We start from the raw sequence: 14,272 nt of genomic DNA, 5'->3' as shown, positions 1-14,272 counted from the left end.
CGTCAAACAACTTTACATATATGTTGAATTACCTAAGTGGTAACTACATGTGAAGTTACCTTAAGTAACATTACTAAAAGTTAGCAAAAAATTGTACATGTGTCTCAAAAGACTACCTAGCATTACACATGTCAAAAGACCATACCTAGCATTTCACTGTTAACCATAACATTGTTTTGCGGATACATTGTCAAAAGACCATACATATCATCGATAAATGAAGCCTATAACAAAAGTTGACCATTCTTCACGTATCTCATCGATATCAGCAATTGTGTACTCAGCTTTGCCATCCCCGATCTGTGAAAACATTTGCATATTGTTTTTATTAATAAAAAATAGCATATTAACATATTCTGTAATAGTAAGTTGCTATATTTAACAACTAAGCATAAAATGTAAATTATTCTTTCTTAGTAGAGCATTGTACTTTCAAATGAATGAAAGCACATATTCTATAACAGTAAGGATGCCATAAATTATAGTAATGAAAGTAGAATGCTATATCCTTACATTGTCTTTGACCAACACTTCAATTCCTTCTTCCATTATCTCCTTCATGAACCTTAGCATGTAGTAGCCACATTCGGTAGATCCGGGCTGAACTGGACACTACACAATTACATATAAAATGATCATTTCAATTGATCCAAAAAAATAAAGTTAAAACTACAATTTCAATAAGGAATTAAGTGTTGACCGTAACATTAACCCAATTTAGTTTAACCTTTTTGTTGGATCCATTTTGTGTAGTGTATAAAACCATTGCCCTATAAAAAAACATTAACAAATATGTGTTTATTGTACTCACATCAAGTGTTTTGATAATTTATATTACTTACGAATCAACAATTTGCTTCAACTGCATATTGAAATTGCCAGAGCTCAAGGAATCAAGATAATAGCAAGTATCCGATTTCATGTCTACTACACCCAATACCCAATGTCTTCTACAAAAACCACAAAAAAAATAAAATGTCAAATAACATAATTGTTATTTTCAAAATAAAATTTCAAATAACAATACCCGGGATTGTAGGGCATAAAGATGATGTCATTGCCCTTTCTTTTAGACAACCGATCTGCTAAACCTCTGCTTGCATCGTCAATATTCTTAGATTTCCGTTTACGCGTACTTGGTGAGATTACTGTCGGGTTCACAAAGCAAATTCCCTGGTCTCTTTCTGGGGAGCCATACTTCAATTTGTTAAACAACACCTTGTTATCATACAAACACTAAATTCATTAAACAAATTTTGTTTTAAGACACATTGTTATTTAAATTAAATTTCTTGCACTTACATCATATAAGACACAATAACAGCACCAGTCAGCTCATCCATTATAAGAACTGCTTCAAAATCATCCCAATTTAAGTACGTGTAACTATCGTACCCAAAAAGATCGTTCTCACTCTGCACTCTTATAGAATCAACCTTTGTAACTTGTCTATCAGCCATCATTGCAGTCATTTTCAAAATACTACTCTTCTCAATCCTTATCCTTGTCTTCATCTGTGCTCTGGTCCACCTTCTTTGCACGGTCACATTTTGTTTCTCCTTTTTAATCTTCTTTTCTATTCCAAACACTTCTTCCACATCATTCCCTTCTTCCATATCACATGGTTGTTTTTCTCCATCAACCATTTTTCCTGTCCCCTTTTCTTTCTTATTACTTCCTATTTCTTCTTTTGGAGGTGTTGCATCTTCCTTCACTGGTGTTACATCTTCATTCACTGGTGTTGCAGCTTTCTTCACTGGTGTTGCATGCTTTTTCACAGATTTCGCCACCACTTTTCCTTACAAATGCAATCAAAAATACATAATGAAACAGGAATCATTTACTGAATTGAAGCTGAAAAAGAACTCACTCAAATATCAGAAAAATTAAGATAACCAAGGGCAAATATGTTCAAATAGAATTACCAGGTCAGAGCATCGAATAACTAAGTGTCTTGGCCAGCTTAGTTTGTGTCCCAGTGCATCTTTGACCTTCACAATGAACTGCTCTTCAAGTGGAAAAGGGTATTAAAGCTTCTCCTTGCAAAATTGTTTCAATCATAACTTCAATGTTTTCATCTGTTACATAAACATAAAAAATAATTAAGATCCAATCTTCTAAAAAATGAAAATATATAAATAATAATAATGCAAATATATTTCAAAATACCCGATGCACTATACTTCATTATGGTTCCTTTAGCAACTACATTTGCAGCAAATTCAACCACAAGAAGACATGAATTATCCTGCAAAATATATTATGTTAGTTTGTAGAAAAAGAAAATTCTTTAAATATATTTTTCATAATTGTCTTCAAGGACTTACAAGTGATTCATCCTGTGGTTGTTTTTCAAAATCTTCAATGACGCCTCCTATTTGGCAACTTGCAGCTTCAGAAACATTAAGTACACCTCTTTTTAGTTTCTCCAAGTCATCTTCAAGTTTGTTGATTCGTTTATCCACCATCTCGTTCTCAATATCCAAGTAATACTTAACATTCTTAGGTAAATAAAAAAATTGTTGTGGCGTTATAAATTTACCCCATGTAACCTCTCCAAAGTAATACTTATCCACCCTCGTACACGCCCACGTTGTTCCTGAGTACCCAAGGCCTCTGTAAGCACATCATGTGTTCCACATGTAACCTCTCCAAAGCTTCCTGATTCTAAAGCTCATCCTGTAAAATAAAATGGGACAAATGTTAGAAAAATAAAATGGGACAAATGTTCTTTTTTTTATATATTTGGGAATTAATGAAACTTACAATTTTATCAACAATCATCTTCACATCTATATCGTATCCTCCTGTCTTCAACTTTCTTGCTTTTTTCCACAGCACTGTCCTATCAATCTCCTCTTCCGTCTTGCCGGTTTCTTGCATCTAAATTATCAAGAATAACAAAATCAATTAACATAAATATATATAAATAAAATAATCAACATTCAGTGGGAATCATACAATGTCATTAATGAGTCCAACATATCCTTTTCTGCTCAAACGATGATTGTATTTATGATGTGCACGGGTATTTTTAGCTTTCATACTTTTCTCCTGCATTAGAAACATTAAAATTGTAACTACAAACATTAAAATTGTAACTACAAATGCATATAAGAAAAGTTTAACAAACCTCCCACTTCGTTGTAACTCTATGGGATACAAAAACTTTCCAATCTTCTTTCTTTATAAACGGATAATCTTTCGGAGGTTTGAATAGATTTGCCTTGGGATCTTTACTTCGGTTCTTAATGAACTTGGCATATAGATAATGTTTGAAGTTTCCCCACTTCTTCCCGATCGATTGGAGAGTTTGCTTCCGGCTCTTTGGGTCAACTACAAACTTTTCCTGAAACATAAAAAAAGGTTGGTTCAAAAACAAATCTGAACAGGGACAAAAACAGATCTGAACAAAGGTAATAACAGGAAGAAAATAGAGACTTACCAAAACATATTGCCATAACCCTTCCCTTACTTCCTCACTAACTTCCAGCCACGAGTCATAGGTTATGGGAACCATTGTTCTTGCAACCGGGACACCTTTTTTATTGTAAGTTATTACAAGCTTCACTTTATTAGCTTTTGTCTTTGTTGTCGGACCTCTTTGTTTGGAGTCCTCATCGTGATCAGAAGCTGAATTTGATTCCATGTCACAAAAACACAACCTGTTTCAACAAGATTAAAATTAAATTAAGTACGCTGTTATTTGTTGCAGTTGGAAAAAAATTAATCACATTCAAAATCTGAAATAAAAACATACCAAAAACTTTATTATTCTGCAAAAAAAATATTAAAACTAATATGCCCTCGCCATCCGGACGCGTACACAAAAAATCATCATCAAGGTCTAATAAATCGGAGTCTTGTGTTAAATCAAAAGTAACATCAAATTCCAACATATCATCAGTTTCACCATTTGATCCATACTTGTACATCCTATGAGGTGTGAATCCAACAACATGCAAATTCTCATCTTGTTGATCTTGAACATAAAAAACCTGTTTGACTTGACTAGCTAATACGAAGGGTTTAGACTTCTGACCAAGCCTATCAAAGTTAACTACCGTGAATCCTAAATCATCCTTTTTTACTCCACGACTATCAACCCAATCACACATGAATACAAGAATACTGAACATGCAATAATTAAGATCCCATATCTCCTTTAGACAACCGAAGTAAGTAACAACACCATACACAGGATTAGAGTCTTTTGCACTAACAATCTGCATAGTATGTGCAACTAAAGATACTCCACTGCAATGAGTTGTTCTAGACTCATCTCGAGATGTTGTATGAAAATGATACTCATTTATGGCAAAACCGCTATATTTAGTAACAGCAAAATTAGGCCCTTTGGCCAACCAACGAACATCATCACAAATATCTTCCCTGTTAGCCAAACGTTTTCCAACCTAATAGAAAAATATCTAATTAACGTAATTCAAAAAAATAATTAAAAATATTGTAATTCTAACAATCTTATTTTAAAAACAAACCTCTCTCTTAAACCAACTAATAAATGTCCGACTATGTTGGCTATGCAACCATGTACTCTTGCGAGCATGACGGGGGTTCAGATCCTTCAATTCCAACATATGTTGCCTGAAGTGTATTACAAGTTAGAAGAATATTTTATATGACAAATAATGGTATAAGAGTATACAGTTTCATGTAATTCGTACTCTATACATGGCTCCACAACAGCAGTGTTTCGTAATACATAAAGATGAGCATGATCAAGTAACTGAGCATCTACAACATCAATTGTAGCCTTTGATAAAGGCTTGCCACTGCGGATTCTTTCATCAACACGTTCATGAGGATTGCCAATTGATTTCTTGTTTTTTAAGTAGTCTGAACAAAATTCTAAGGCCTCCTCTGCCACATAACACTCTGCAATGCAACCCTCGAGTCAATGATGATTTCTTACAAACCCTTTAAGTGTTTTCATGTATCTCTCAAATGGATACATCCACCTAAAATGAACCGGGCCACACAACCTCACCTCTCTAACTAAATGCACCATCAAGTGAGTCATGACAACGAAAAATGAAGGAGGAAAGTACTTCTCTAACAAACATAATGTTAATACGATGTCACTTTGCAACTTGCCTAGCTTACTAACATCAACAACTTTACTACACAACTCATTGAAAAAATGACACAGGCTTAGGATTGTTCTCCGCACCTTCACATCTAACACCCCTTTGATTGCAAAAGGGAGAAGTTTTTGCATTAGTACATGACAATCATTAGACTTCAAACCATTCATCTTTGAAACATCATCCGACACAAGATTCTTGAAATTAGAGCAATACCCATAAGGAACTTTTATGTTAGCCAGGGTTTCATAAAATAGATGTTTCTCTGCGGAATTCAATGTGTACTTGGCAGGCGGAAGCCAATGTCGATCCCCTTTTGGTTCAGGTCGTAATTCAGTCTTGATGCCCAACGCTTCAAGATCTTGTCGTGCTTTTAATCCATCTTTCGTCTTGTGAGGCAAATTCAACGTTGTCCCATAAACACTCTCGGTCACATTTTTCTCTATGTGCATGAGATCTAACTAATGGCGAACAGGCAACTTCTTCCAATATCCAACTTCAAAAAAAATCGACTTTTTATGCCAAAATTTAGATCTCTTGTCGATACTTTCTTTTTTCTTCTTTGTTTTTTCCTTCTTTGGCGTTTCCTTCTTTGAAGCTCCCTTCCTTGAATTTATCTTCTTTGATCCTACCTTCTTTGATACTACCTTCTTTGGCTTTATCTTCTTACCCCATGTAGTCTCAAATGCCGCCAGATAGTTATAAATATCTTCACCTGATGATGGTTGTGCCATAAAATTGTGCTCGTGTAGATTGTTGAAATGTTTTTTTCTTTTGCGAAAAGGATGTTCAAGTGGTAGGAATCTTCTATGCCCAAGGAAGCATACTTTTTTGGACTTTGGCAACCATTGTGAACAAGTATTCTTTGAACATATTGGACAAGCATAATAACCTTTGGTAACACACCCCGAAAGTTTACCATATGCGGGAAAATCACTTATAGTCCAAAGTAATATTGCTCTTAAATTGAAGTATTCTTTCTTATGAGAATCAAAAGTCTCAACGCCAGTTTCCCACAAGAGCTTTAGATCTTCTATCAATGGTGCCAAGTAGACATCAATATTGTTACCAGGTTGGTTTGGCCCAGATATCAACAGAGTCAACATCATGAATTTTCTTGACATACACAAATAAGGGGTAGATTATATGTTATTAGGATAACCGGCCAACAACTATGCTTGGAACTTAATGACTTGTGTGGATTGATACCATCAACAGACAAGGCTAATCTAAGATTTTTTTTTCTTGTCCGAATTCTTTTCACGTGTTATCAACAAGCTTCCAAGAAGGGGTATCGTGAGGATGAGTAAGTTTCCCATTAGTGACCCGACCTTGTGCATGCCAAGTTAAGTCATGTGCAATTTGTGGTATTGATAACATTCTTCTAAATCTAGGGATGATAGGAAAATACCACAAAACTTTTGAAGGTACGTTTTTGGAATTCTTCTTCCAACGAGAAGTGCCACAAGTTGGACATTGATAAGCATCTTTATGTTCTTTCTAGAATAGAACACAATCATTTTCACATGCATGAATCTTCTCATATTGTAGACCTACTCCTTTTAGCAACTTCTTGGACTCATATATCGAGGTAGGGATGGTATTGTTTGATGGTAGGATATCTTTTAGGACAGACAACAAAGCATCAAAACTAGCATCAGACCATCCAAATTGACCCTTCAAATGTTGGAATTTCAATAATCCACTAAGTGTATTATACTTTGACCCTACATAAAGTGGCTTATCACACTCTTCAAGAAGTGATTTCAACGAATCAGGTTCATCGTCTACATATTTGAAGGCATCATGTAGCATATCCTTTGTATAAATAGCATCAGGAGGAATGGAATTGTTAGGGCATCTAGAATCACTATTGGGTTGTTTTTCTCCATGGAAAGACCAAATCTTATAATTCTCATCGAAGCCGTGGGCAAACAAATGATAACGGACATTGTCAATTGAGTGGTGAAACAAATTGATGCAATTTACACAAGGGCATGGAATAACATCTAACTTTGGATTATTAGTTTGTGCAAACTCTAGAAAAGCATTCACACCTTCATCATATGCATTTGATAATCTACTAGAGGAAATCCATGATTTATCCATTAAACATTTGTTGCCAACCTGCATAATTATTTACCATTTAAAGCAATAATGATTACGCATGTTTAGGGACAAAAACTATGCAAAAACAAAACTGTACAGGGCCCAAAATTATACAGGGACAAAAAAATTGTACAGGGGCCAAAACTGTACAGGGACAAAACTGAAGCAGGGACCAAAACTGTATAGGTTATCAATTACCTTGTCAGCATCCAATTACTTTTTCAGCTTGTTTGAATATTTTTATGTGTTTGTTATAAAATTTTATGAACTTTTACAAAAATTTGAAAATTAGAAATACTTTTAAAATTTTGAATATGATCTTTTGCAGAAATTTGAAAGTTAGAAATGGGCTACACAGGTATCCAACACAAAACCACCTGCAAACCCGTTACTTCATAATTTATGTGTGTGACCTTTTTACCCTTGGGTGGTCAATCTGTTTAAAATTAGCTTTATTTTTCAATATGTAATTATCTAACTGTAATATTTTCTTTAATAAATATAGATTGCTCCAAGCCCAATCTTACAAATATAAATACATGCATTTGATATTTGGTTTCACGTATTTTTAAGAATGGGAATTAGTGAAAGTTGTGTTAGTTAGATAGAAAGTAACTGCCATAATTAGGTATTAACTGTCAGTTGATAGTTACATTCTAAAAATGTATAAATATTTATGTTTGATGTTAATTGTGATTAATACTGCATAAGAACTTCCTAAAGGTATGGCTATTCTTTGTTCTTTCTTTCTTTCTTTGTTTCTCTTCTGTCTTTGTTGGTTAATGCGTTGATGTTTCTACTTGTTTCCATTCCTGATTTAATGTGGCAGATTGAGGTTAGTAAAATTTTCATCACACATCGATTAATTATCATTTTATTATTATATAAGGATGATTGAATTCATTTGTATAAATCCTGTGAAAGGTTGAGTACCTAAGATCTATAAAAGATCTGTTAGAAAAGAAGGAGCACAACTGCAACCTAATCAAGGTAACACACAGTCACAGGTAAACTCTCTGTTTCTCAAGGTTGTTTTTATTATCTATAAAAACTTTAGTTATAGATTAATTATTGTTTTTGTTATAATATGCTTGAATTGATTTGTATGAATCCTGTTAAAGGGTGAACCTGATGGATCTGTTAGAAAAGATGAGGTGCAACTGTTATATGTAATGCTTGTAGAGTAGCAAGAAGCTTTTTGGATGACATTCTTTTTAATCTCATTCTGTTGAGCTATATGTTATATGTATTGCTTGTAGAGTATGTACAATATATGTTAGGATTTTGATTATTTTTAATGTTAAGTTAAAAAGGCTTGGATATTTTAAACGAATATTCACAAAAATGAATTTTTAATCAAAATAATATAATACAATCTATCTTAGAAAATGAAAAATAGAAAACTTATGTACCCTAAAAAAATAGATAGATTAAAAATAAATACCTTTTCTTACCTGAGTATGTGGAATATCGGTGTAATTTATAGCAGAAACTGTTGCTTTATCACCCTTTGAGCCTACAGCAAGTAACAAAAAAATTGTAACTCATTGTAAATATATGCATATTTCAATGCACAATTATGAAAAAAAAATTAACGAACATTAGCATTTAGCAAGTTATGTGTGAACAAAGGTTCACATAATGCAAGCTTGGATATTATACTTTGAAGCATGCGTTTGTTGCTTCTGGCTGTAAGGATTTGAACATTGGTGGGACAAGAGACTGGCATGCATATATATTCAAGAGAAACAGCCAAATGGAATCGTATTCATTCTAATATAGGGGTAAAAAATCATGGTACTGTGATAACTGATGCATACATTGATGTTACTGTAAAAAATAGCTTTTTGCTCTCAGCTGCTCTTTTTATATACAAGATAAAAGTACCTGATCTTCAAAAAATTCACATTAAATCACTCATAAATCCAATTAAAAAGAATTTTTACTTGTTAAAATCGCCTAAGAGCTTTCTAAAACTCGAATGTTGTTAGTTTCTTGAAAAGACTTCATTAAAGTAACTAAAAATCACGTTTTCATAAAGCAAGCAATGCTGTGAACTCAGAAATCATGCCCATTTATGCTTTAGTGTGACCATGAAACTAACCACAGTCAGATTATGTCAAAGCCTAGAAACATCTCATTCATCAATCCAATTATAAGTATACAAAATGCAAAGCTAGAATAGTAATTTTTGCCATGTAAGCTAATTTTTTTGGTAGTGCCCATCATACCTACTTGCATGGGAAACCAGGGAGATCAACCTTCTAAATGACTAAATGTAGCTTCTACTCCTAGTTGCATTTGATCATAAGTGACAATGTTTCTTGTAGGAATAAATTAATAAGTGGAGGAGATACTAACCGTATAAGATGCGCAGCACCAAGCCACATACAATAGTTGTAGTTACCACCTAGATCAATACACTTTTAATCCTCTTGCCAATAGTCCTACGAGCAAAAATAGTTAGAAGCATTAATACATACACTTTCAATGTTTAATATGCTCTAACAAGTCTTTTGGTTCCAGAATAAGATGCTTTTTGACTAATTAAGTCAAACAACTTAGAACTTTTTTCTATGTATCCAATAATTCTTGAGAAGATCAAGTGTCCTTGCAGAATTTCTCAACAATTCAAAAATAAATCTCGACTCAGACATCTACCTTTAGGGTTTAATGAATGCTTCACCCATGATTTCATAATCTCAATCCCTATTACAAATCGTCCATACATACCCCCAATCGAAATGAAAGATACCACAAATGATGTGGGCCCCATTAGGACAAGACATAACATCATAAATTTATGGTGATTACCAACAAATGATGTGGTGTTTGTATTGAACAGGTTGAACTAATGCGTGGTTTAGAAGATAGAGATGATGAATACAAGACAATGTTAAATGAGAAGCTTCAAGTTACAGATGGTAGTGGTTTGATACAGGTGTACAGAAAAGAACTTGAAGATAGGCTTTCCATAAGTTAGGCATGCTCATGTTTATATAAATTATAATTATTTAAGATCCCATGTTTTAATGTGGTTTTTGAATCTGACCCTTGGCTGTAAATAAACATTGTAAAGTGGTGTATATTCTAATATTCATAAAACAAGATAGTAAGATAAGTTGGTGAATATATTTTGGTTTTAGAAAGGTGTGAGAGACCAAAAGAATTCAACATATGTGTAGCTATGTATTATGTATGTATGTATGTTTGGAAGTAGTGTATATGAAGGGTAGTTTCTATGATAAAGGAAGTAAGTGTTTGAATTTTATATGATAAAGGAAGTAGTAATTTAGTGTGTTACAAATGAAGAGGTTGTGTGATGATCAAAATGCAAAATGAATCACTGTCTGATTTCATAAATACATACACTTTCAATGTTTAATATGCTCTAACAAGTCTTTTGGTTCCAGAATAAGATGCTTTTTGACTAATTAAGTCAAACAACTTGGAACTTTTTTCTATGTATCCAATAATTCTTGAGAAGATCAAGTGTCCTTGCAGAATTTCTCAACAATTCAAAAATAAATCTCGACTCAGACATCTACATTTAGGGTTTAATGAATGCTTTACCCATGATTTCATAATCTCAATCCCTATTACAAATCGTCCATACATACCCCCAATTGAAATGAAAGACACCACATGATTTCATAATTTCATATGTACAATCAGAAAACAAACAAATTACGTTCTACCAGACCAGGGTTCGAAGAACCTGAAGAGAAACATCTCACAGGGGAGTTTGATAAAGAGAATTTTGAGGGATTTTTCGTCTCTTTTCTGAGGCCACTGACATTATACATACACGGTTATCCAATCCTTTCTTCACCTTGAGGACAAGGTGAAAGTTTGGGATAAAAAGCAGAGAAAATGTTCGCAAGATGAAAGAAGGGGATAAAAACATTACATATAACTTGAGAAGCTTCAGATTTTACCTTGTGTTCGACTTAAGAAGCTTCACTAGGTGAGAAACCCTTGAATGTGTTCAACTTAGCATCAGATTCATGGCTACCAGGCGGTTCTTCCCCTTGTGTCGACTTTCTTCTGCTCTTTCTCTTCTGTTACAAGGTTCTCTGGCCAACCGGGAAGTTCACTTGGCCTAAATCGTTTCAACAGGAACACCTTAATCAGACCTAGGGCAAGTAAATTTGAGAAGTCTCCAATGATGTCAGTTGAGCCCACGGTCGTCGGTGAGGCGAAATCAGCCAAAGGAGAAGTAACCTAACGATCAGAGGAGGAGACGTTGTCTGCAAGGGGAGGCGAGTCGTGGTCTTAGAGTCGATCAAATCGTAGAGAGTGTAGTGACTGATGAATAGTGAGTGTTAGATATTTTATTAGTAACCTCGATTATTGTGAAGAGACGCGCGCCTTTCACTAAAATTATAATGCGACATTCATTGAGACGGCGCACATTTTACATTAAGTGCCCTCCGTGTTTTTAAGTTTTTTACATTAGACACTAACTCTAAGGGCACTCAATAAAGCTCGACATATATACTTAAATTTTTTGAAGAGATGACACTTTTTTAATGTCTCTCTCTCTCTCTTGCGTAACATAAATCAATGAGCGTCGTATTTTGTGCGTCGTAAAAGGGTCTTTTTCTTGTAGTGAAAAGAGCTTCCTGCGAGACCTCTCGGTCCTAGGCCGAGGTTCGGTCCCTTCTGTTGCTGGGCCGAAGGTGAAATGGAGCGAAAGGGGTAGGAGGCGAAGGCGAAGGTAGGGTTCGGCCTATGCGAGGTTCGGTCCGAAGGGACCTTCGGTTCCTGAGAAGGTTCGGTCCGAGATAGGGTAGTTCGCTTCTGACACCTTTGCTTCTGACAAGTTCGCTTCTGACACCTTCGCTTCTGACAAGTTCAGTTCGTAAGAGGGGTTTCGGGTCCTTAAGAGGGTTCGGCTCCATAAGAGGGGTTTCGGGTCGTTAAATCTATTTTAAACGTTTTTACCCCGTTTTAAGCGGTTTTTGACCTGGTTAAGGGTCGGGATACCCCGAAAGACTACAAAAAGTTTAAGGAACTTTTGAGAGAGATTTGGGAGAGATTTGACATATGTGGAGAGATTTGGGAGAGATTTCACATACTTGGAGAGATTTCTCATACTTAGAGAGATTTGGGACAAATTTCGCATACTTGGAGAGATTTCTCATACTTAGAGAGATTTGGGAGAAATTTGACATATGTGGAGAGATTTGGGAGAGATTTCACATACTTGGAGAGATTTCTCATACATAGAGAGATTTGGGAGAGATTTGGCATACATGGAGAGATTTGGGAGAGATTCTAGATAGAGAGTGATAGAGTGAGAACGATTGAGATAGGTTTCGTGTGTGACATTTGTGAGTGTCCGGCTTCGCAACGCAAGGTCCGTAAACCCCGTTAAGCCATGTTTAAGGATCTTACACACTCCCGATGAGTATGCAACATTGTTTTATCGGTTTGGTTCATTACTTAATGCAGTTTTAGGTTAAGGAAATCTAGACGTAAGAACTTTTCAATTTATGATTTCTCATTAGCATAGCGAGTTGTATAGTAATTACCTGACGTAAACCCTAGTACCCACGGGTTAATTGAGTCGACCGGTTTGACTTGTTGACTTTAGTTGACTTTGACTTGACCGAAAATTGACGGTTGTCACATCATCCCCCCGTTAGATGGAATTTCGTCCTGAAATTAGAATTTAGGCTAGGAGTAAGCATGAATAATCGAGCCAAGAAGTGGGGATACTGTTGGATTAATGTCTAAGTCCATAACTATAATTGGTAAGACTTGACCCGACCCGGCATGGTCCATTTGGGTTGCATGGCATCATGCACTTGGATAGACTAAATGAGAGAAATAAGACACTTATGGTTATTAATATATTATAAGTTCTAGTATATTAATAATAATAATAATGAGATTATTTAATTAGTATTGATCAAGAATTAATCTAGGATTAATTAAGTGATCAAAAGAAGACTAATTAAATATATGGGTTGATTGTGTAAATCATCCATACTTATATAGTGGGCTAATGCTCCATGGATAATCAAGTTGGGCTAAAACCCATAAGATGGTCCATAGATGCTCCATGGTGTATTTGAACCCATGGATCCAAGGAAATGGAAAGCCATGACAATTAAGGGTTTACCCTAATTGTAACACTATATAAAGATCACATTCTTGGGAAAAATCGGCCACTAGAGATAGTAAGAAAGGGCTAGCCGATTTTCATGAGTGTAGTTTTCTCTCAAGTCATTCCATGTGTATTTGGTGTTGTGTGAACCATTTGAGCTGTCACACTTGGGGCACTAGGCACTCAAGCTTCATGAAGACTTTCTACACCAAAGAGGTATGTATTCTATCTTGCTATAGTCATTGTTTTGTATGCTAGATTAGGATAATACCTTGGATGTTCTTATTTGCATGTATAATAGAGAAAACATAGATCCAAGGTATTTAGGGTTGCATGTACACTTAGGAGTGTTAGAATGCTCATAACCCAACAGTGGTATCAGAGCCTAGGCTTGTTTTCTTGTTATACCTGCAATAGAAGCTGAAAAAATGAATCTGGTGCTGTCTGATCATCAGACTCGGTGAGTCCATGCCTAAAATGTGATCAATTCGATCCAACTCGCCGAGTTGGTTCATGCACTCGACGAGTTGGACCCCCAAACAGCATATTTTCGAGTTTTTTTGGCTAGAAATGGACTAGGAACATTACCCTAAGTTGTTTTTGAACTTATAAACTTGTTTTTGATGTGGTAATGTTCATGCTAATCCATTTTCAAAGATAATTATCAATAGATTCATGTTTTGTATTAGTTTAAGGTTTAGACTAATTACATGAAAAAGTTTGATTTGAATTATCTTGTTCTTATGAGTTGCTTAGATTAATAGAAAAGTTAATTGAAATAGTTGTTTTCAATCCATTTTAATCTAAGAGTTGAGTATAAAAATGTGTTTGTGTAACTTGTCCTCAAGTTACATGAAGAGTCACATTAAAGACTCATAAAATTTATAAGAGTTGGCAATGGTTACAAAATGAAGAGTCTTGTGTCATTGAATAATTTTTATGA

At 34.8% G+C, this 14,272-nt stretch overlaps 1 protein-coding gene across 1 annotated transcript; it reads right to left on the bottom strand.

Moving 5' to 3' along the window:
• Window positions 1-207: 207 nt before the first annotated feature.
• Window positions 208-2,468, bottom strand: LOC128127913 (uncharacterized). Its single transcript, XM_052766651.1, has 8 exons — window positions 2,328-2,468; window positions 2,170-2,248; window positions 1,323-1,798; window positions 1,028-1,236; window positions 843-950; window positions 713-770; window positions 514-612; window positions 208-300 (listed from the first exon to the last, which is right to left on the bottom strand). Exons 1-8 carry the CDS (start codon window positions 2,466-2,468, stop codon window positions 208-210), a joined length of 1,263 nt encoding a protein of 420 aa, XP_052622611.1.
• Between the last annotated feature and the right edge of the window lie 11,804 nt (window positions 2,469-14,272).

The sequence above is a fragment of the Lactuca sativa genome, chromosome 8 (genome assembly GCF_002870075.4).
Source record: "Lactuca sativa cultivar Salinas chromosome 8, Lsat_Salinas_v11, whole genome shotgun sequence".
NCBI lineage: Eukaryota > Viridiplantae > Streptophyta > Magnoliopsida > Asterales > Asteraceae > Lactuca > Lactuca sativa.
Note: the sequence above shows the minus strand (reverse complement) of the source record. Positions and strands in the feature narration are given on the sequence as shown.

Coding starts and splice junctions, on each gene's coding strand:
- LOC128127913 (XM_052766651.1), bottom strand. CDS start 2,468: ATGGTGGATAAACGAATCAACAAACTTGAAGATGACTTGGAGAAACTA. Junction 771..842: donor TTGAAGCAAATTGTTGATTC/GTAAGTAATATA, acceptor GTTTTTTTATAG/GGCAATGGTTTTATACACTA. Junction 301..513: donor AAGTGTTGGTCAAAGACAAT/GTAAGGATATAG, acceptor ATGTTTTCACAG/ATCGGGGATGGCAAAGCTGA.